This window comes from Pantherophis guttatus, chromosome 3 (genome assembly GCF_059756535.1).
Source record: "Pantherophis guttatus breed Tessera chromosome 3, ASM5975653v1, whole genome shotgun sequence".
NCBI classification, from domain to species: Eukaryota; Metazoa; Chordata; class Lepidosauria; order Squamata; family Colubridae; genus Pantherophis; species Pantherophis guttatus.
This window is the reverse complement of record NC_142065.1, coordinates 51700688-51724910: the sequence shown is the minus strand read 5'-3', so window position 1 is coordinate 51724910 and position 24223 is coordinate 51700688. Positions and strand designations below refer to the sequence as shown.

General features: G+C 38.8%; 1 protein-coding gene across 2 annotated transcripts in view; it reads left to right on the top strand.

The window, feature by feature from the left end:
* The first annotated feature begins 292 nt into the window (after nucleotides 1-292).
* The window catches only part of ITPR3 (inositol 1,4,5-trisphosphate receptor type 3), a 124542-nt gene continuing 100611 nt past the window's right edge, over nucleotides 293-24223 (top strand). For both annotated transcript variants that reach the window (XM_087889568.1, XM_034414644.3), the window contains exon 1: nucleotides 293-1206. In XM_087889568.1, the coding sequence (XP_087745694.1) occupies nucleotides 1118-1206 (89 nt within the window). In that variant the 5' untranslated portion in view covers nucleotides 293-1117. The remainder of the gene's footprint in view (nucleotides 1207-24223) is intronic.

Below are 24223 nucleotides of genomic sequence, written 5' to 3'. Positions count from 1 at the left end.
ACTCGTGAATGTCTTTCCGCCTTCGTTAAGTCGCCGGAGGGCGAGTTGCAGCGCCTGCCTCCACAGGAAGGCAGGCGCTGCAACACCCACTAGGCTAGAGAGGCCAGAGTAAAAGCAAAAAAAAATTAATAATAAAAATCAAAGTTCAGCGCTCTTCCGATTTCTACGCCACGTGAAAAGCGGCGATCAAAACAAAAGTCCGTCTTTTCCCTCCTGTTCCCCCCCCCCCCCCACCTCTGATTAAAAAGCCCGGCAGAAATAACTGGTGTGGTGCGCGCCGCGCGTTTCGATCGGATGCCGGGCAAAAGAAATCAAGGCATCCAGATCAGATATTGGCCCAAGCAAGAGGAGAAGCCGAAGGCGCGCGTGTGTCTCCTGGGTGCGGGAGAACCTAGCGCCGTTGCCTTGCCTGCGTAATCATGTGCAGTTCCGGGAAAGGCTGACATACATTTTCGTTTTTGGGCTTTCCCAAGCCGAATGGTTTAGGCGGAGGGAGGGAGAGAAAAACGACAGAATGAATTGATCATCCCCCCCCCCCCCCCGTTCTCGTTCCCGCCTCAAGAGCGCAACACTCTCGCTCTCTTCAGCTTTTCTCTGTCTGGGCTCTTTTTTTCGAGCCTGGAAAACTTTCTACGGTGGGCAAGGAGGCGGGGCTAGCAGGGGTGTGGCTTCCAATCTGCGCTCTCTGCCATCAAAATTTGCATTGAATATTTCATCCGGACTTCCTGATCGGTTTCTATTGGCTGCAGGTAGAAGGAAAGCTTGGTAGGCACGAGAGTGACAGTGGGAACTCATGCAAATCTCTGGTCAATCCGTCCGCTCCCCCCCCCCCACACCACCCTTCCCTCCCCAAGCGCCCAGCCGCCTAGCTCTATTCCAATCCCGTCTCTTCGCTCCGGTTGAGCGAGCGTAAACCACGACCTGCCTAAGCGCAACCACGTGTAAACTGGCGGGAGAGGAGATCTTTGCCAATGCGTCGGGTGGAGGAGCTTGTGGATTAGTAAGTTCCTGGTGCCCCGCCGGGCACATGGTGAAGCGCTTCTGTGGGAAGTGAAGGCAAAGGCAAAAGGAGTAAAAACGTCGGGACAAAAAAAAAAAAAAAAAAAGCGCTGGAATCATGAATGAAATGTCCAGCTTTCTGCACATTGGGGACATCGTCTCCTTGTACGCCGAAGGGTCGGTCAACGGCTTCATCAGCACTTTGGGGTGAGTCGGGAGCAGAGGAGGAGGAGGAGGAGGAGGGGGGGCGGGTGGATGGGTGGGAGCGGTGGGGAAACGATTGGGGTGGCTCTGGTACAAAGGAAACGGATTCCCTCCAACCCCATCCCAACAACAGTGGTAACCACTCTTAGGTGCCTAGCTAAGGACAACGCCAGCCGCATTGCAAACCGGAGTAGTTTCGATCTGAAGTTTTGAAGGGGAATCCCTACTTTCCCAATCCACAGCCACTCTAGTCTTGTGTTTTTAAGAGTTTTTACGCTTCGGAGGTGGGGGTGGGCGGTTGGCACCTCGCGTCTCTGCCTTTAGATGAAGCGAGGAGCTTGTTGGTTAGAGAGCCTGAGGGGATGGGGGGAGTTCCCTGCGCTTGTTCGAGCGAGTCTGTGGCCGGTTGCAGTCGACTTCTCAACCAGCAGGGGGGGTCTAGGCTTCCGGACCACAGTGCCCCAATCATTTCGGTGGGTTACTTGAGCCTGCCCTGCGGAGGTTTGGGAGAGTGGTAGGCGGCTGGCCTGGGCTGTAGGAACTGCTACTGTTGCAACAGGAATGTAAAGATACTTTAGGGCAGTGTTTCTCAACCTTGGTAGCTTGAAGATGAGTGGACTTCAACTCCCAGAATCCCCCAGCCAGCGCTGCTGGCTGGGGGATTCTGGGAGTTGAAGTCCACCCATCTTCAAGCTACCAAGGTTGAGAAACACTGCTTTAGGGGGAAAAAAACAACAACAAAGCTAATGCCTGGTTGGAGGAAACTTATTCAAACAATGTATTTTTAAAATCGGGGCATCTGTCCTGGTAGTTCTCTAGAATAGAATAGAATTTTTTTTATTGGCCAAGTGTGATTGGACACCCAAGGAATTTGTCTTGGCTCATATGCTACCAAGTTGGTGCTACCTGGTTGCTTATCAGAATAATCATGGAATTGTTTGTAACCTTCTTAGATAGGAGGTAACCTGAAAGCTCTTTTGCCTACAGCAAAACTGCCACCCACATAATTGCACAAAGAAGACCAAATAGCATAATAATACAGGATATGCTTGTAAGGGGAACAAGTCTCCTTCATCAGAAGAAGTACTTTACTCACTCATTTCAGTGACAGCCCCAAACTATTGGTGCCCTTAATGCTGCCTGCAGGGTGTGGATTTAAAGCAAATCTCTACAAAAAAAGAAGGCCCTGGTTTAGTTTTGGTTAAAATTGAAAAAGAAAACGGTTGTGAAACGGACAGTTTTCCCAAATCAGCATGGCCTGGCGTATTTTATGCTGTCTGTTTCCACTTAATCTTCCCACTCTTGTTTCCTCCTCCCCCCCCCAATTTCTTTCACCACATTTGTCCTTGTCATCTTCAGTTTGTGAGGCTTTGGGTCAGGGACTTTGTCACCTCTGGGTTCTCTACAGAATCTGGTTTATAGCTGGCGCTCAGAAAATGCTAATTAGCAGTGATGAATCAGTGCTTATAAACGGTGACATAACCTGCCGAGTAACTTGTCAGTACTTAGAAACTGCCAATGGTTGCCAACCAGCTCTGCTATTTTATTCTTTGTTTGGGGATCCATGTGTTCCATAAGTGTTCTTGAGAAAAGTAGCAAAGCAATCTAACTGTTTAGATATAGGTAACTTCTCTCTGTCCAGGATCTTACTTAAAATTAATCCCTTAGGTAAGTGATCTGGTTCCATTTATCTCTTTCTGCAGGGCAAACTATTCCTTTTCAACCTCATCCCTTAGCAGCCAGTTTCTGGCTAGATAGCTAAATCTCATACTGATTATTCTAAGAGATGTTGATGGGGTACTTGCTATATTTCTGCAATGACTTTATGAGATCCAAGTAAATTGTTAGCAGATTTAAGTGAGGTAGATTCATGTCAGAAAAAAATCTAGCACATATTTGACGAATTTGGACAGAGCAAGTAGAGCTTAGGTAACAAAAAACAAATCATGCTAGCTTTCTGTGAAAACAGGGTCCTTTACTGTTACATTTCACATAATGTAACATAATGATCATCATCATCATTATGTCCCGCACAAAGCAAATTGGGTAGTAAATATTTTCCAGCGGTTTCAATCATTTGCAGCATATTTGGCATTGTCTCATAGCCATAACAATATACTGCATGACTAATAACATTTCCCCCAAGAACCCCTATTACTAAAGTTCTAGAGAAAAAATGATATTTAGAAAACACCTGCAGATGTTCTGTGCAAGTGGAGATTATGGTACTGTCCAGATTTATTGTGCTCCTTGTGGTATTCCATAGATTTTGATGAATTCTTTCCTCAAGAGTTATTGCCAGGTCTCCCTATATGTAAACACTGGCTGATAAAATTCAATATCCGCAGCCTTAAATAATGTACAGATAAGTGGATATATAATTATAGAATTATAAATAGGTGTATTGGCATGCATGAAGGAATGAACACAATGAAATATTATGAAAAGTGGTAGATTTTCACAGGGTCTTGAAGATGAGTGGCCACAAGGTTTTTGCACAAAACAACCCTATCTTTATATGTAAAACCCAATTTGGTGCAATGGTGAAGGCATCAGGCTAGAAACTGGGGGGCCATGAGTTCTACTCCCACCTTAGACTTCTGGTTGACCATGTCTTTCTCAGCCCTAGGAAGGAGGCAATGGCAAACCATTTCAGAAATCTTGCCAAGAAAATTAAAAGGACTAGTTCACGTAGTTGCCAGGAGTTAAAGACTGACTCAGAAGTAACAAAAATGCAAACAAACGAACAAGCAAACAAACAAAATAAAAATCTTTATGTGTCAATTGTACCCATTCTTAGATTGGGGAACCCTATTCATGGTCACATATACCTTTTTTGCTTCCTACTTGGAGTATTGCATTACCTTTAATGTCCTCAAAGACCTTTCAGAAGCTACAATTGATCCAGAATGTAGCAGCACCTGTATTGCAACATAATTTTGAAAGCTGCACTGGCTTTATAGGCAATTCAAAGTGCTGGTTATCAGCCCTTCGTGCTCCAGGATCAGGTTATTTGGAGGACCACCTATCTCTGATCATGTTTGCCCATCTTATGAGATTCAAAAGAGTGGTCCCCTTCAGATCCCCTATATGAAACAGTGTCTTCCAATGGGACCCAACAGGCATGCCGTCTGTGTTGTGATGCTTTCTTTTTACAATAGCATACGTCACAAGATTTGGATGTTTCCAATTCTGCTGGCCTTCCTTAAAACTCTAAAATCTTAGCTATTCTTCAAGCACCAGATTGGGACACTGGTTGAGTCCATCTCAAAAAATGGGTTTAGGATTTTGAATATATTTTGCTTTTGGCCTTTGTGCTATTTTACACCGTGTTGTTTTGTTTTTATTGTTTATCGTATGTGGTTACTAATCCTTTGTTGGCTACATTTTGTGAATTGGGCAACCACATAAATCACTTAAGTAAGTAAATAACTACATGTCAAAAATCACTTTAGCCATGAAATATTCTCTTGGACAAAAATGTTGACTGCTAAGATGGAGAGTACAGCTGTGACCAATGTGGAAGCAAAGCCAAACTCAATTAGAAAAAGTGATAGAGCTATAGGCAAAAGAAAGTAGAAGCATGGGGTGATTGGGTAGGAACATCTACCGGTATTTCATCCAAAGTCTACTAGTCAGCAGACACAGTTCGTGCGACTGATTGTGGCCATTGCTTAAAACAAAAGTGAAGTTTGCATTAGTTTTTGAAATCCATGTAATTTACAATCCAAATTAAATGATGCAAACTCAAAAATAAGTCGTTATGCTTGCCCTAGATAATAACAATGATTCTTTATTGATTAGGCATTGGGCCATATCAGAATATAAAATACAGAACAATAGTGAGATGTAATTGTTAGAAAATAGTGTAAAAAGTGTAAGTAAAAGAAAATGCAAGCCATATCTCTGTGACCCCTGCAATTTACTCCATTCAGATTCACATATGCAGGTTTGTTTAGATAACGGGCCTTATTATATGTAATTTTCCGATTCCAATAGGTCATTCATCTAATGTGCGATTGAAGACATTGATCAATCTTTCTTACACAGTTGACAAATAATAAATGTACTATGTCCTCTAACTTCGGAGTTACCTACCCTAGATTAGGGCCAGTTTGGTGTAGGGTTACTGCACCAGGCAAGAAAGCAGAGACCATGAGTTCTAGTCTTGCCTTAGGCATAAAGCCAGCTGTGTGACCTTGGGCCACTTACTTTTAGGCCTACAAGAAGGCAATGGCAAACCACTTCTGAAATCTTGTCAAGAAACCTTCAATGTCTTGTTCAGGCAGTCTCCAGGAGTCAACACTAACACAAAAAGAAAAAGAAAAAGAAAAAGAAAAAGAAAGAAAGAAAGAAAAAAAGAAAGAAAGAAAGAAAGGAAAAGATTGCAGGCTCTTCTTTCTGAAGTTGTTTGTGTTGTCGATTCAAATTTCTGCCAAATTTATCCAGGTCATTAAGTGTTGGTAACATGAAAGAACCTCTTTTATTGCTCTGCAGTGTAGAAGAGAGAAATACGGTATATCCATACCAGGAGAGCTAGTCACTGTCATTACTGTGACTAAGTAATGAGATTTCAGCCTGGAGTTCTTGATTTGCCTGCATGTTTTTTAAAAAAAACCCTTCACATATATTATGGGGATTATATAATTCTATTTTCATGACATAGAAGCTGATTGAAATAAATAAATAAACAAAAATACAATTAAATAATAAATATTTAACACAGTATTTAACCAGTGTTAATATAGTTCATGCTACTTTTTGCAAAATAGTTGCAAAATAAAAAAAAAAAGATAAATTAAAATGCAATTATTGTCTTTATCCCCTTTACAATCATAATTTATTTTCTTTGCTTTATACTTTGTAGACTATCCATATTTTTTTCTCTTTAACACACTTACTCTGTAACCAATAAGTGACTTACTGTTGAACTTTGGGGTTTGTTGATGATCCTAGCTCATGGTGGAACACAGCTGTGGGCCATTTTAGATATTCACATGCAACAAAATCATATATCTTCAAATTTGTTATTTAACTTCTATGCCACCCATCTCACCTTGGGTGTTTACAATAAATAAAAAAGGTAAAACATGAAAACATTAAAATAATAAATATTAACACCAAAACTGATTTAGACTTTGTATAAAATTACAAAGCTATACAACTTCTTTGTGATGAAGAAAAGCACTTTGCAAGAATGAATGAAGTAGAACAACTCAGTTGAAGAAATGACGTTGAGATTTGTAGAACTTTTGAAATAGCTTGTTTCTTAGGCCATCTTTCAGTCCTTGCTAGGGAATATCCATAAACATGTTAGTCAGCATATCTGATCATTGCCATTTATGAGAAGATTATTAACCTGATTTTAAAACCAGTTTTACAGTGGTTATTAAAATAAGTCCCCACCTTCGCCCTGTGTTTATCTTGCTCCCTTACTTTGCCATCTCTGTCAATTTTTAAATCAGTTTTGGTATTAATATTTATTATTTTAAAATTTTACTATCTTGTTTTTCTTGATTGCAATCACCCTAGGTGAGATGGGTGGCATAGAAGATAATAAATAAATAAATAAATAAATAAATAAATAAATAAATAAATAAGCAAGCAAGCAAAGGACAAGATTATAAATAAGATTTTTATCAGGATACCCATCTATATTTGACTTGAAGTCTCCTATGAATTCAATTTGATTGTAAAAATGTTCTTACTTTTATCAGTTATAATCAATTTAGCTGTGTTGGAGTGACACAGCAAATCACAATTTACCCAGATTTCACCTTAGTAATGAATGAGGAGCAAGCTAATTCTTATCCAGCTTGGCCATCAGCATAGCTAATAAACCACCAATGTCTATAACCTCGCCACGGTCACTCACGCCCTCGTTACCTCTAGGTTGGACTACTGTAACACCCTCTACATGGGGCTGCCCTTGGGATGCATCTGGAAGCTCCAGCTAGTCCAGAATGCGGCCGTGCGGGTAATTACGGGGGCCTCTCAATACTCCCATGTAACACCTCTCCTGCGCGAGCTGCACTGGCTGCCGGTGGCGTTCTGGATTTGTTTCAAGGTGCTGGTGCTTACCTATAAAGCCCTTCATGGCTTAGGCCAGGGGTACTTGCAGGACCATCTCCAGCTGCTCTCCCACTGTACCGTGCACTCTCACAGAGTGGGCCTCCTCAGGGTCCTTCAGCCAAACAATGTCAGCTGATGGCCCCCAGGAGGAGAGCATTCTGGAATGATTTGCCCGCCGAATTCAGGACAGCCCCCGACCTCCTTTCCTTCCATTGTGATTTGAAGCCGTGGCTCTTTTGTCAACTTAATTGATCCACTATGGGTGTACACTGTTATAATTTTAAATTGTTTTAATTGGGTTGTTGATTTTAATTTTATTGTGATTTGTATTGGATATTGTTTTTGTAAGCCGCCCTGAGTCCCTCGGGAGAATGGCAGCATATAAATCGCAATAATAAATAAATAAATAAATAAACCATGGTTTGATTAGCATGTTGTCTGAAATCATGCCAGAGAAATAAGACAGAAATGAAGTCAAGAATAGTTTGTAGCTTCTTGAGCTGGCAAGTGCTAGATAATTTGGTAGTTCAGTAGGAAAAAACTGAGTACCTTTACTGGCTCTTCCAGGGTCTCTAGTGCCCGCCAGCCAGTGAGATGAATAAATAGAAATGAAAAATCCTATCACCTTAGGATGTTCATTTTTGAAATATCAGATCTGTTTAATTGAACCCAGTGTTTAATGGTTGGATCAGGTCCTTTGTGCTTAAATTTCAATTCTAGATCATATTCTTTGCAAAGAGTGGCATTGATAGCTGGCCAAAATGCTAAAATTACACAAAATGACAAGGTTGGAATGAATGTAGGACACAATTAGAGGCTCTGTTGAAAAAATGAAAGGTTGTTCTCTTGCAATATAAGAACCCGTTGGTTACCAAATACTGTTATGTCAAATCAGAATTACCTCAAGGCTAAATAAAACTGCCAGTTGCAGCCTTTACTTAACCTCAGATTTGAAGGCTTTACATTACTCTTACAAAAAAAAAAAAAAAAAGGTAATGCTGAAAGGCAAGAAAAATAATATTCAAATAAAAGAATGAATGTAAAAAATAATGTTAATGATATCCACAGAATTCTAAATGATCGTTCTTATTTTAGTATAATTAACATGGTTTTCACAAGTTCTTCTAGTTTATTTCTGTCCAGAAATAAATAATTACTTCTAGATAATTATTATTGCAAAATACTGTGACTGTCTCGCTTTTGACAGATCTTTGGTGGGTTTTAGCTATCAAAGAATAGCACTGCAAGCCATATAAAAGGAATGGAAAACTTTTATCTCTTTAGCTCTTATTGAACTTTTGATAAGTATAGCCCATACAAACAAAAGCTCTTTTGGAATACTCTGTAATTTCAAAAGTGAGAAGGGATCCTGAAAGAAAATTTTTTTAAGAAACACTGGTCTATATGAACTCTTTTCTAGATTTAATGGGTACATTGATGGAAGAATGGTCAGTTTCCTACTTCTCTAATATGTCCAGTGGATTCTCAGAAAAAGGCTTCTGCATCTATATACAAGTGAAAATCTTGTACATTTAAGGAGAGACCTGAAACTGGAGTCACTGTCTATTTAAATGTACTTAGAGAAATCTTCATATACTGGGAATAAAAATGCTAATTTCATGTCTTTTCTTGGTGGTGCCTTGGGAAGTTTTGCAGGACTCTGTGATTGATTTCATGTAATAAGGTCATATTTATAACTTGTAAGAAAGTTATTAACTCATTTCTTTATATTGAATTGGCCTGTTTATTTACCAAACTTTGTGTATTCTAAATAGAAGAGATTATCTAAAGTCTGAAGCTGTTAACTTCCTCACCACCTGTTTCCTGAATCTTTAACCAAACTAGGGACTGTATCTGTTTTCTATTTTCAAAGCCTGTACTGTACAACCTCACCCCTACCCTTGTGCTGTATCTTGGAGATCTGTACTTTAAATAGTGGGTCTAAAACATGATTTTGAGTGAAACATCATGAATGTTTTAGTGTCTTCAGCAAAATACTTTGTGTTTCTGGCCTAGTTTTTCTCCCTCACACATCCATCTCATTCTTGCTGTATAAGTATCTCCAATTAGACAATCAGATTAAAGAAATCCCTTTAATGTTAACTTTATCATTTGGATGCTACAGATTTTTAAAGCACCCACTGACTTCCTGTCTTGCTAAGAACTAATGCAGTATCTTTTTGATCCTAAAACAACATGATTAATGTTGAACGAACAAGAGAGTGGGGTGCCCTATTCAATAATGCAATGATGCTATGTCTTCTGACATATATAGATCACATGCTGCTGTTTTCTATCACAGGAGATTCCACCTTAAAACTAAGATTGGATAAGACAAGTCTGGGATAATTTATATTCTGTGGTACTTTAACATAACATATATGCTAATTAAGAACATAAAGAAAATCTTCTGGGCCAGGTCAAAGCTCTGGTTAATTTAGTTTTACAGAGTCACCAATCTACACCTAGTGGGAAGCCTATAATAGATCAGGAGGAACATCACATTTAGTCCGTGCCATTATTATAAATTATTCCTTTTCAGTGACAAAATAAAATGGAGGATCAAAGAAGGAATGTTGGCAGATTTAAACCTGAGCAAAAACTTCATTTGGTGACATTTCTTGTTCTTGGTGCATTGAATCCTTTCCTTCTTTGCGTTGCACTTTATATTCGGAGTGACTGTCTTACTATGTTTATGTGGGTAAGGATAAAAAGTATGTTATGCTTATTATGTTAGAGTATTTGCTGCTAGTTTGGAGTATTACTTACATCAATGTGAGGTGAGATACACCCCTGATTTTAGGCAGTTGTGGTTTGCTGGGTTTCTGATAGTTGCAGAAAGGGGTTCAGGAAGCCACACAGGGACTGGTGGCTCAGGTGTCTAGCTCTGCAATCTTAGCTACCAAGTTTTGTGCATCATATGTGTTTTCTTCTTCCTTTATGTTATTTTTTGAACCATAAGTAACGATCTCTGCTATTTGATCTGTCCCATTTTAGCCTTCTGCAAAATTAAGTCTGCTGCTTTGTGACTACTAAAATGCAGGATTTCTATTTTGGTGAACTCCCTTTTGGGACAATGTAGTAATTAGCTAGAACTGGTGCTAATTAGCTCTAGTGACACTTTCTCAGATATGGTGCACGAATTGTTTGATTGTAAGCATCTTGATAAGGAATCCTGTATGACCTATTTGTTATTAGCTTCTGAGTGCCTTACAGTGTGGCTAAATCTCATATTCATAGTAGTATAGGCTTGGTTTGGGTAAAATTGAAAAATACCTGAAGCAAAGCTTTTCTAGCTCAGAGGAATATTTTCTTTTATTTTCTCATCCTCTTGTATTTCTGCTTCTGATCTACTGGTATATTCCACAGACTTTATTTGTTGTAGCATTGATCTAAAGAATTATATGTAGGCAATGTTCTTTGTGCTAACATAGAATCAGGGTTTAGCAGAAAGCAAACAATTGCTTGTCTGAAAAGTTACTTAGCCATCGTCTTCCCTTGTCCTTTTGAAAATTACAGAATTAAAAAGGTATGCATTTTTATTATGGTTAATTAGTCAGCTGAGGTGACTAATTAACTTCTGAAATATAGACTTAACATCAGCAGTGTGTACATTGATTTCTCATTTAGCAAAGATAAGATCTCTCTTTCTATCTTTCTACCTATTCTATTCTTCAGCTTTCTTTTATGGCTGCCTAGTTCTTATCATGATTCTAGACGGCCCACAGCAATCAATAAAAATAGAGGTAAAAATAAAAATAACCTCCCCCCCCAGTCTCCCAGCTCAACCAGCAGCCTAGCCCAATACTTAGGCCAATCGTACATTTGGAATTTTGAGACTCTCCTACTGGTGTTCTCATAAAATGGCTAACATTGTTGGAAGCCCAGAAATGGAAGTGATAGGAAAGATGGCTTAATCTAACACTTGCTACTGCACTATAATGAATCTCCTGCTACTGATAACTATTTTAGCTCTGCTGGCAGTTGTAAAGATGTAGATTCCACCAGATCTAGAGAGACAATGTCCTCTGCTGAACAGCTTGTGATCACAGACAATCTGATCTTCTGGAAAAGCAGAAAACAAAATCGCTCCATTTTCTGTGTGGCAGCCCATTAAATACTATCATGTCAGTTCTCATTCTTTTTCTGGATTTCTTTAATAATAGCTTGTTTGACTCATTCCTGCAAAAAGTTCATTCAAGTAAAAACTTGTAATGTTACTCATGGTGTGGATGAATTTCTTTATCCAAATCGGCAAAGCAGCACACTTATTCAATTAAGAAAATTGCAGTAGCAAATGAATACAGGTCACTCATGGCTCAGATTTGGAACCAATCCATCTGTTTATATTTAAAATAAAGCTAGTGTCTACCAAATTTGCCTTGGGATTTCCATGATCTTTTCTTCTTCTCCTATGAAACAAGCTTCTGTTTTTGTACCTTGTGGCTGATGCGTGCTTTCAAATTTCTGTTTTGGGTATTTTTGAGTTTGTTTCTACCACCCTGAGGCCATCCCACACCTTTTAGCTTCCCACACCTCCTAGCTGGAAAAGATTCATGGGAGGAGTTCTTTCATGATGACTTCCCCTGAGGCAGGATTTTAAAACTATCGGCCTCCCTCTTTGCTTAGAAATCAGGAACAAAAATGCATCCCTGTTGCAGCTTTAACCCTGGCCTTTCAACAGATGCTTCAAAGTTCTGTCTCAGTATGTGGTTCTTGGGACCAATTGGATCTGGAGCCTTTTCATGTTTGGTTCTAAATACAGGCCCACTGCTCCAAACAAATCTGGAGCCATAAATTCAAGGTTCCTACTTGAAGAGCAGGTGTCAGCTGTGGCTTGGAGGATGCTCCAGCTTGTGCACTAACTCTGCTCATTTCGAGATTGGGAAGCCCTGCTTACAGCCACCCGTCTCTTGCTCACTTCTTGATTGGACTACTGCAATATGGTCTTCATGGGGCTGCTCTTGATGACCCCTTGGAAGCCACAGATGATTCAGAATGCAGTGGGAGCAGGTAGTTATGGCCATCCTTCAATATGCCCATGTAATATCTCTATTTTACAAACTGCGTTAGTGACTAGTGAATTTCCAGGTACAGTTCAAACTTCTACTTCTCTCCTACAAAGTCCTTTATCCTGTAGGGCTGGGTTACTTGCAGAGCTGTCTTATCTCCAGTTATTTTTGTCCAATAATATCTGAATGAAAGGGCATACTCCAAGTTCAGATGGGCAGGCAATGTCATCTGGTGGGACCCAAGAGATCTGCCTTCTCGGTCACTTATCCCCCCAGAGTGGAGGACCTGAGATATTTATTTATTCATTCATTCATTCATTCATTCATTCATTCATTCATTCATTCATTCATTCATTCATTTATTTATTTATTTATTTATAAATTTGTATACCGCCCTTCTCCCTGAGGACTCAAGGGGGTGAACAGCCAAGTAAAAGCATAAACTACAAACATTAAAATACAATTAAAAAGATATATATAAATTTGGCCCCATAATTAAAAACAATAACAAACAATTAAAAACATTTTAAAAAGTGTTAGGCCAGCCCGGCTTTCTGGAAAAAGAAGGTTTTAAGGGCACGGCGGAAGGCACTGAGGTCTTGGATTCTCCTTATCTCTGGGGGCAGCTGATTCCAGAGGGTAGGTGCCCCACAGAGAAGGCCCTAGCCCTGGGGGTCACCAGCCTACATTGTTTGGCTGATGGCACCCCGAGGAGGCCCTCTCTGTGGGAGGTCGATGGGAGGCCGTCGGTAGCAGCAGGCGGTCTCGAAGATAACTAGGTCCTATGCCATGGAGGGCTTTAAAGGTGATAACCAACACTTTGAAGCGCACTCGGAAGATCACTGGGAGCCAGTGCAGCTCACGCAGGAGAGGTGTTGTATGGGAGCACCATGCGGCTCCCGTGACTACCTGTGCAGCCGCATTCTGGACCAGTTGGAGCCTCCGGGTGCTCTTCAAGGGGAGCCCCATGAAGAGAGCATTGCAGTAGTCCAGGCGAGAGATGACGAGGGCATGAGTGACTGTGCACAGGGAATCCCGATCAAGAAAGGGCCGCAACTGGCGGATCAGGCGAACCGACCAAAAGTCCCCCTGGCAACAGCCATCAGATGTTCCTCCAAGGGCAGCTGCATATCCAGGAGGACTCCCAGATTGCGAGCCCTCTCCGAGGGGGCCAAAGACTCGCCCCCAATAGTCAGTGATGGAGTCAACTGACTATATCGGGATGCCGGGAACCACAGCCACTCAGTCTTGGAAGGGTTGAGCTTGAGCCTGTTCCTCCCCATCCAGATCTGCACAGCCTCCAGGCACCGGGACATCACTTCAAGGGCATGGTTGGGGTGGCCTGACCTTGCTGGCCTTTCAAAAAGCATTAAAGATCCGATTCTTTCGGCATGATCCTATAGGTGAATTTTTCCTTGGACTTTATCTTTTTATAAAGTCATGTTTCATTTTTATTATTTGTTTGCTGTGTTGTTTACATGAATTTATTGTTTATTAATGATGTTTGCCATCCTAAATTGTGTGCAAAGTACAGGTAGCTCTCGACTTACAACAGTTCATTTAGTGACCATTCAAAGTTACAATGGCACTGTAAAAAGTGACTTGTGACCGTTTTTCACACTTATGACCGTTGCACATCCCCATGGTCACATGATCAAAATTTGGATGCTTGGCATCTGGCTCATGTTTATGACTGGCTCATGTTGCAGTGTTCTAGAGTCTGTAATCACCTTTTGCAATCTTGTCACAAGCAAAGTCAATGGGAAAATCAAATTCACCTAACAACTGGTTTACTAACGTAATAATTGCAGTGATTCACTTAACAACTGTAGCAAGAAAGGTTCTAAAATGGGACAAAATTCACTTAACAAATGTCTCACTTAGCAACAGAAATGTTGGGCTCCATTGTGGTTGTAAGTCGAGGACTACTTGTAGCAGCTATAGACAGAGAAATAAATAACATAAAAAGGCAAACTGAAATACATATCTATGTTAACATCAGAATACATTTTGAACTTTTTAATTGTGGGGGGAGGTTGGCAGATAAATTGTTTTCCCCATCTATTTTTAGAGGTATCCAATTCAGATTTTGTATGGCAAGTGTGTATAATGCTGATAGAAAGAATAGAATAGAATAGAATAGAATAGAATAGAATAGAATAGAATAGAACAGAACAGAACAGAACAGAACAGAACAGAACAGAACAGAACAGAACAGAACAGAATAGAATAGAATTTTTTATTGGCCAAGTGTGATTGGACACACAAGGAATTTGTCTTGGTGCATATGCTCTCAGTGTACATAAAAGATACGTTCATCAAGAATCATAAGGTATAACACTTAATGATAGATCCTGATGGGTTATCATTGTTCATATATGTGGAGGATAGTATTACACTAAATGATTTTTGGGGAACTGTAAAATTGGGGAGGAAATGACAAGTGATAAATGAGTGTCAAATATCATTTAGTCACTGCTGAGATCATCTTTATAAAATGAATATTAATGATGCGTTAGTGAGATTGGATATGCCTATGTTTCATCTTGTTTTTATCATTGAAAATTATTCTATTTTGTTAGCATAATGAAAAAAAAAACAAATAAAACCAATCACATGTCTCTTGTGTGTGTGAAATATTGATTAGGTTGCTGAGAGAAAAATATCTGGTGCTGCCAGGCAATCTTTAAATAATTCTGCCAAGGAGAAAAGATATGTTTTTTATTCCTGACATTTGAAAGAGTTTACTGTGCATGTGTCCTAAATTTAGTAACAATGTTTGGCATTTGCACAGCATAGTGAAGGGGAAGATGTGGGTTCTCCAGATGTTGGGCTGCAAGTACCAGCATCCCTTACTGTTAGCCATGTTAGGGAGGGGCAGATTGATGGAATCAAAACATTTTGGAAGACCACATCTTCCTCAATTTTCATTTTTCACCTTTATTCTTTAAGGAAGGCCTTCATTATTCCTTTAATTTGCGAGATACATATCTTGCCTTTCTTCCAGAAGCTCAAGGCAGAAACACAAACCATTTCCTCCTACAATTATTCCCATAACAGCAACTGGCCTCAATTCACCCAGTGTATTGAATCTGGGTCTTCCTAGTTTTAATTGAGCACTTTAATCCCAACGCTATAATAGTTTTATGTCAACCAAGCTGGGAAGATCTATAAATCGTTGCCATTGTGTACATTAAGTGGGGTAGGAGCAGCTTTTATGATCATTTGAGGCAAATACAGTGTGGCTGGATTCCAAATGAATTCCGCTATTTATCATAGGACTTTTCTGGTTTTATTAGCATGGAGGCAGATAGCTGAGAGATATCTGAGAATGGGAGATATTTGCAACAGAAGAATGCAATGGTGAGAATAATTGCCAGTCATAGTTGAAAAAGTAATATGTTTCCCTAGCATTCTGCCTAATGACTCTGTATTTCTGCTTCCTATAATTTGTCTGGGCTTGAACAGAAAGGGAAGAGGACATTTGTGGAGTGATCACATTAAAGTATAATATGATTTAATATTGCTGTGTTAAGATTAATTCACACATAGTACTCTCACTCTAATTATGGCTTAGGCCTAAGCATCTCTGTCTTGTTTACACATAGTAAGCCAGGTTCACAAACCAATAAACCTGGATATATCTATCAAGTTACATCAAAAGTAAGTGAGTTACATTGTGGTTTAGCATGATTTGTGAAACCAGTTAGTATTCCAGGAGGATGTGATAAGCAGAACTGACAATTTCTTGACAGGAATATGGAAATGATTTGCCATTAGGAAGAGCATGCTCTGGGTATAGATAGTGTTGGTTAGCAGGGCCCAGAAGGAGAGCCTTTTCTGTGGTGGCACTTGCCCTTTGCAATATATTCCCCCTGAGATTATATTGCCCCAATCCCTGCTAGCCTTTTGTAGGCTTGAAATCTTGGTTCTGTGCTTGAGGCTGATTGAAGGTATCTTCATGCACTCATTCAATTTATACGGCTATTTTATAATTTTAGGTTCTGTGGGCGTGGCTTGGTGGTGGAGGGGTAATGTGACTGGGTGAGCGTGGCCACCTTCTTTTTTTTTTTTTTTACTTTTAAAAGCATTTTTTTGGCCAAAGAGGTTATAGAAAAAATACTTTTAAAAGTAAAAAAAAAGCCTCTGATGATCGCGTGGCTCAGCTGGGCATGAGGGGTGGGGGCAGGGATTTTTGCTACCGGTTCTCCGAACCATCCACTGCCATCGCTATCGGGCGATCCGGTCTGAACCGGGAGCATTTCATCCCTGGTTTAGGGATAATTTCATCTCTTGGATGTCTTCCAGATATGAATTTAAGCTTGGAGAATTCCTAACCAGAATGTCCACTTTTGGGTGCTTAGGCAAGGATCATCTTGTCGTGGTCTCCAGTAATAAGTGTTTCTTAGGTAATATTAGTAAAAATGGAGTTGTTTAGTCTAGACCAGTATTTCTCAATCCTTCTAAAAGTTGCTGATGTTGAGAAACACTGGTCTAGACAGACTCTTTCCAGAGTTGCAACTTTTACATTAATCTTTTTTCAGAGATGGATCATTGTTGAATATGGTTGCCTTTGTCTCCACTTGCTCACCCCTTATTCTTTTAAGAATGGTCTTTTTGAATATTCTTGCGCGCACACGCACATGCATGCACACACACAATCTGTGCTTTCATTATATATCTCCCTCCTAATTCTTGAATGTCAATTTGTGTCATCCCACAGAAAATAGATATGATATTGGTAATGGGATAAGACTTGGGCAGAGGTCAGGGCTACAATGACAAAAAAGCACTGCAAACTCCATCCTTGTTATCAGGAAACATGTACAAAATGGGTGGAGTCACTGTCACATGAGGTTTTCATCATTCTTTTCCCTTTTTCTGCTGCCCCCTCTCCCCAATATGTCATTGCTTGGGCCCTACTTTGCAGAATAATAAACGGAAGGGTCATATTAGAGGCCATATCCTCTAATAAACTGATTTTAATATTTCTCTCAACATTTCTTGCAGAGACCCAAGTCTACCTTTGGTATATGAAAATATTGATTTTCTGACTCTGAGCACCAAAATTTATTCAGGTTACAAATTTTTACTTTTGGGATCTTAATCACCAAGACAAATACCTTCCATGGAGTATTTTTTTCAACAGCAGCAATTCAGGATCTGAAAAGGAGCATAAACATGCTATTTGTTTTGTACCTTTTAGACAAAAGTTCCTACTTTGATTTTTCTACTCTTCCCCGCTGGTACTGCTTGTAGCAAGTCACAACCTGAATTTCACCCACAACTGTCTTCTGTCTTGAAAATCTAGTGTATTAACACATAGCCATTTCTTTCATTAGCAGCTTTCTAATTTGGTTGATAGGCTGTTATGTATCTGAACTTAAGTTACTGATCCCCAGATCTGTTCTAACTCATCAGATCTACCACAGCTGTAGAAATCTGCTGGATGATTTTAAACCAGTCCCACCAGAGGTGATATTCAGCAGGTTCTGACCAGTTCTGGAGAACTGGAAGCGGAAATTTTTAGTAGTTCGGAGAACCAGTAAATACCACCTCTGACTGGCCCACCCCCATCTATTCTCTGTCTCCTGAGTCCAGCTGATTGGGAGGAAATGGGGATTTTGCAGTAACCTTCCCCTGGAGTAGGGAGGGAATGGAGATTTTACAGTATCCTTCCCCTGCCACGCCCACCAAGCCATGCCACACCCACAGAACCGGTAGTAAAAAATTTTTGAATCCCACCACTGAGTCCCAATCAATCCAGCCCATCTCACATGATTGTTATCAGGGTTACAAGGAGGAAGATCCCCAATGTAAGCTCCTGGAGAAAAAGCAGGCCATCAATCTAGCATATACACCGGGTGTGCAAAAATAAAACTAAAAAAAGGAGAGAATACCTGGAAAGAAGTTAACTAATGCTACTGTTAAAAGTAGTATATAGCTTCCAGCTGCCTGCAATTACTGCGAGTTCAATTCTCACCAGGCTCAAGGTTGACTCAGCCTTCCATCCTTTCTAAGGTAGGTAAAATGAGGACCTGGTTTGTGGGGGCAATAAGCTGACTTTGTATAAAATATACAAAAGTATGAAGGCTATTGCTTAATGCCTTGTAAGCCGCCCTGAGTCTCCGGAGAAGGGCGGCATATAAATCAAAATTAAAAAACAAAACAAAACATTTTAACAGAATGTAATCATTTATGTATTACTTCAAAAACAAAGGGAAAATAATGGCAGCAGATGATATGATGGAAGCTAGCAAATTAGCAGGAGTTAAATATCTAGAAAAGTCAGGAAGAAGATGCAAGTTTGAACTTATTAACATTTGAACTAGATAACATTGTAATTCTTGTGAGTCTTGGTGGTATAAGAAAGGTCATTTCATGTTTCTTTTATTAAGAATGATGAAATAATTCTTTAGACGGTAGCTGTGCAATTAAGTGTCTGCAGCATGCTTTGATATATCTGGGGTAAGCAAGTCAAATATTGACTCCTCTCTTTGTGCTGTGAGGACACCACACACAATATATTATATATTTGGTACTAACTAAGCCTGGGCCACATTCTAACTTTCGTGACCTGATTGTTAGTTTGAAATTTATCTGCTTCATAAGATTGTACTTGATCCTAGAAATAAGTGTTATTCAATTGAGTATGAGCTGTGGTGGTGCAATGGTTAGAATGCAGTATTGCAGGCTAACTCTGCCTACAGCCAGCAGTTCAATCCTGATTGATTCAAGGTTGACTCAGCCTTTCATTCTTTTGAGGTCAGTAAAATGAGGACCCAGATTGTTGGGGGCAATATGCTGACATTGTAAACTGTTCAGACAGTGCTATAAAGCACTAAAGCAGTATGTAAGCCTGAGTGACATTGCTATTGCTAATTTTAATTGCATGTCAACTGATGTCTCTTTTCATGTAAGTGTGGTGGTCTAAGACCATAGTAATTACAAGGTACTATTCATCCTCTTTCCATGTATTTCTGTTTTCACTGTTATTACATTAGTCATACTGGGTTCTTGGATGTTTGTATGGGAGGGGGACATTCCAAGTGAATTAGAAAGAGCAACTCCAAATTCCATCTGGCAAGGCAATAGAGGGAGTGGCCTACAGATAATAACAGCAGTTTATGGAAGAAAAAAAGGGTTTTATATGATCTTCGTAATTTGAAGTAGCTCCAACATGTTGAAATGAGAATCTTTAGCCAGTGCGTATTTCTCTAGAGCTGAGGCAAACAATGTGTATTTTTTGAGTTTGTTTCAAACTACCATATTTAAGTGGCCAAAGCTGTTAAATATCTGCATCTATTTTCCATCTCTTAAGACGGTGATTTCCCTTGCTCCTTTGACACAGGAAGATAACAGCTCTTGTGAAAATTAAATTTAGGCTCTTTGTGTATCCGAGGTGAGCAATATTTTCTTTAGATAAGAGCTGATAACTATTTTGTTCCAAGAACTGGTTCAAAATGTGGTTGGGTCCATGTGTATTTTTCATGATACAGGTTGCATTTAATTCTTGCCAGCACCAATATATTGTAATATTAAAAGCAGGGGTGGGTAGGGCTTTTCCTGGGAGCCTGATAGTATAAATACTTGCAACTGTCTCTTCCAAACTGCTGTTCTTAAGCAAGCTGGTTGAGGATCATAAGAGTTTGTAATTCCAAGATACCTAAGCGGCATCAAGTGACAAAAGGTTGGGTTACATGATCTAGAATAGGAGTAGACAATATTGTAACAATATTGCTTTCTTGCCATTTGCCAGGCTTTGTGCTTCATTTAATATTATTTTTTTTAAAAAAAGGTTCTAAAACATAAGAACAATAAAGAGAAAGTGACAAGTTACAAGATAACCTGTAGCATCAATTTTATTTTTGAGACTGCTTTTTGTCTCCACGTTCACCTCAAGGATTACTTTAGAAAAATAAATATGGTAGATGGCCACTATCCAGACCTTTATTTGGAAATGTGGTCATTTGTCCAGCAAAAAGAGAGTAAATGGTAGGCTGGTAGAACCCTTAGATATTAGAGCATCTATCGGAGCATAAGATCATGAAATTTGCTTTTAGTAGATACGTTTTCTGATAATCCTGCCAGTCATTTTGCAAAAGTGCCTACAATGTTCTCTCAGAATTTCAGATGACTCTAGCAACCAGAAAGCCATACCCAGCCAAGATTAAGAGGTAATCTTTCATATAATAGATACAGCTTTTTTAAAAAAAAAATTGGAGACTTTTGATTCAGCTGGTTTTTGATATTGGTACCTTAAGGTTTGCTTCACAACTCTTCCACAGTGTCACAAAAATGTTTTCCATGTGTTTAGGATATACCGTCTAATATGGGTGTTTGTATCCCTTAAATGTTCTCACAATTGACTAGTACTGGTTTACATTTTTATTTTGGCCTGGTTTTAAGAGCAACAAAGACAAGAAACATATTAAAAAAATCTGCAGTATCATTTGTCACCTATAATTAGGCAGTGAGACAATTATGAATGGTTAAATAGATTAAAGAGAAAGAGATTAACAGCCCCTCTTTATTCTCTTCCACCCAAGACTACAATTTCTCAGTTTGTTTTTGGTTAAAAAAAAGAAAACCAATAACCAAAGGCTTCATCAGTCTTCTGTTGATCATACAGTAAGTCAATACTGAGGTGTCAAGAGATGAATGAATGTCAGCCTTCTTCCAGATGTGCATCTGCCATAATTCCCACAAACATGGTTTTTTCAGCAAATCAGCAAGTTTTATGCATTTGATGAAAGCTAGATAAATGGGAAGGAAAGACCTCTGGTGACAGAGGGAAAAATCCGCTTCATTTGTGCAAGCTGGAAGAAGTTATAAATTGAGACTAGCAGATACATCTAGATATGTTGACCCAATAACATTGCCAGCAGTTTAGGAACTTTCAACAATCCAACCATGGGTTTGGATAAAGACTGTCTCTAATAGTCACCAAGACAAAGAAATAGTTTCAGTATCCATTCTGACTGCTCTAAACTAGCCTTTTTTTAAAATTAAAATTTATTATAATACAATACAATACAATCAGTCAGACAGTGTTACTTTTTCACACTGGTTAGATCAATTCTTCCTTTATGTTTCATAATTCCAGTTACATATATATATCTTAAAATTTGTATTAACTTTCATCTATTATTTATTCGGTTGTCAATCTACCTGTACCATACTATACTATACCGTATAGTATTCCTATACGGAATACTATTTAGAATAAACTAGTCTAACATATGAAAATTAGAGTTCTTTTAAATCTTGGTGACTTCATCTGTGCTGATAATGGCCATTTCACTATTCCCTAACCTACATTCCTATTTTAACCATGCTGATGAAAATAATGTGATTTAAAGCCCATCACAGATTAGGTGTTAAGATTGGGAAACACCTGGTTAAGCTCTTCTTTTTTTGACCTGAAAAAGAATTGCACTAAAGACAGAAGGGACAAAGTGGTCTAGCAGGTGGAACCTGATTTACTAGGGGATCTTGACTGCCTAATGCAAAAACAACTTGTTGCTCAATACTTGGCAGTGGGCTCTGATAATGGGCCAAATGAAGTCCCTATTACATTTTTAAAACAAAATTACTGTATTGCTTCTATGGAGGCAATTTGTGGGGAATATTATGCTTTTAGTTGTTAGGGGAAACTAAAATGAAATTGTACATGCTAATTCAAATTTCATTGGTGTGTGTATAGATGAACCATAGTTATACCCTCAAGCAATACTTTTCCATTGAGGAATCAATATAGTATATAGGTTGAGGTGCTAAACATGGACCAGGCAGATCCCAGATGTCATCATATGATTTTGGGCCAGTTACTCTTTCAGCCCAATCTATCACCCAAGATAATTAATGTATGGAACAACTCATGTATACACTCTTGAGCTTTCAGGGAAAGATAGGATATAACTGCAGTAATTAAATAAGGAAGCAAGATAATTATTTGGAAACTTTTGTGTGTCTTGTGTGTCAGGATTAAAACAGCAGGTTATTATTAATTGATAGCCATAAACTATAGTAAACCTGTAGTAAAAGATCTTTCAGAACCAATACCACAACACTGAATGCTATCTCTTTAAGAAGAGAAGGATTTGGTAGAAATAATTTATTCTGTTTATTCTCAATTTATTTTCTGTATATCTTGCAGTGTGTAGTCTTTGGATTATTACTAAATCATGACTATCAGTTGACAATTGGCTAATCAGTGGATTACTTATGGACATTTCTCTTTTTATTTACTACTAAAGAAGGTAGTCGTAAAGCAAGAACTGGAAATTTTCCAGATGTCACTGCATAAGACAAGCAAAAGAAAAGTCAGGTTCTCTCATTTGATTCCAGACATCTCATAATGCCATACTCATTTGAATTTCTTCAAGATTTTAATAATTTTAAAATGTTGCTTTATTTGGGGGAAGTTAGAAATTCTTCTTGGGAAATTGGCAGAGATATGAAACAGTAACAAGAAAGAACCTAAGGAGGATTGAGCATGGTCAAGGAATGACACAGGGTGTCCTGGATGTGGTTTTGGCTGCCTAAGATGGGAATCTTTTCCCCAGACTGTAATTTACTGCAGGTGTTTCTTATACATAATATTCAATATTACAATAACTCACCTAAAACCCTTCAGTTTTTATCGGGATTCTGAAAATTATTGAATTAAAAAATACATTGATATTGAATAATCTTAGAACTAAATAAAAACAGCATTGTTGGAACTACTTTGGATGACTACAAGGAACACCACATGCAATAGGAGAGGGAGATTTTTTTTTTTACAGTTTTTGGCCACATTTTACAGCTGGCATATCATTATGCTTTCTGCCTCAGTGCCATTGATTACCCAGGAATCAATGTGGAATGATTAAAATTTATTGTGTCCATTATAGCGATTACAACTGCAGCCCCAAAGTTATGATATCAAAGCAGGAAAGGGTGAAGATATACTACTGATGCCTCTGGTCTGGTACAGGTAGTCCTCGACTTACAACTACAATTGAATCCAAAGTTTCTGTTGCTAAGTGAAGCTGTGCCCCATTTTACAACCATTGTTTATTTTTAATGAAATTTTTACCGTAGTTAAGCAAATCATTGTAGTTGTTAAGTGAATCACGTGGTTGTTAAGCAAACCTGGCTTCCCCCCATTGACTTTGCTTGTTGGAAACAGGATGGGAAGGTCACAAATGATGATCACATGACCATGGTGATGCTGCAATGGTCATAAGTGTGAAAAATGGTCATAAGTCACTTCTGCCAGTGTTGTTGTAACTTTGAATGGTCACTAAATGAATGGTTGTAAGCCAAAGATCACCTATAAATGATCTTTTCTGAATGATGGTCACAGTTATTTGAGACATCTTGTATCTGGAAGCTTTTGAGTTAAAATACATTAGAGACTTCTGTTTTCTGGACTCTTGAGAAACCCACTTACCAAAGCATCCTATTATTTTACAGCAAAGTGATTCTGTTGACATACAGAAAATAACTTTTTAATGGGACATAATAATTATGCATTAGGAAATGCTGCCCAAATAAGCTATTTCTAATGTTTTGCTTATGCAGACAAGTAACATTTTCACTGAAAGCTCTCACAGATACCATATAAGCAAGTTATTTCTAAATGCTTTTTAGCATGGGCTATACTTGATATATTTGAAGCAATATTAAAAATGCAACTTTTAAAATAAGTTAATGTGCTTATTTTCAGGCATAGTTCATTGGAAGAATGTGGTAGGACACAAAGATGCTTGTATAGCAAATTACATTGCAAATAATACAGCTTTCATTATGATATTGAAAACATATATAGGATTAAATTATTATTACATTATCTTCCCCATGAACCAATGATGCCTATGAACTATAGGTTGGGAACTATTGACCTAGATAAACTATAGGCTGGATTCACACTCTGATCTAAACTATAA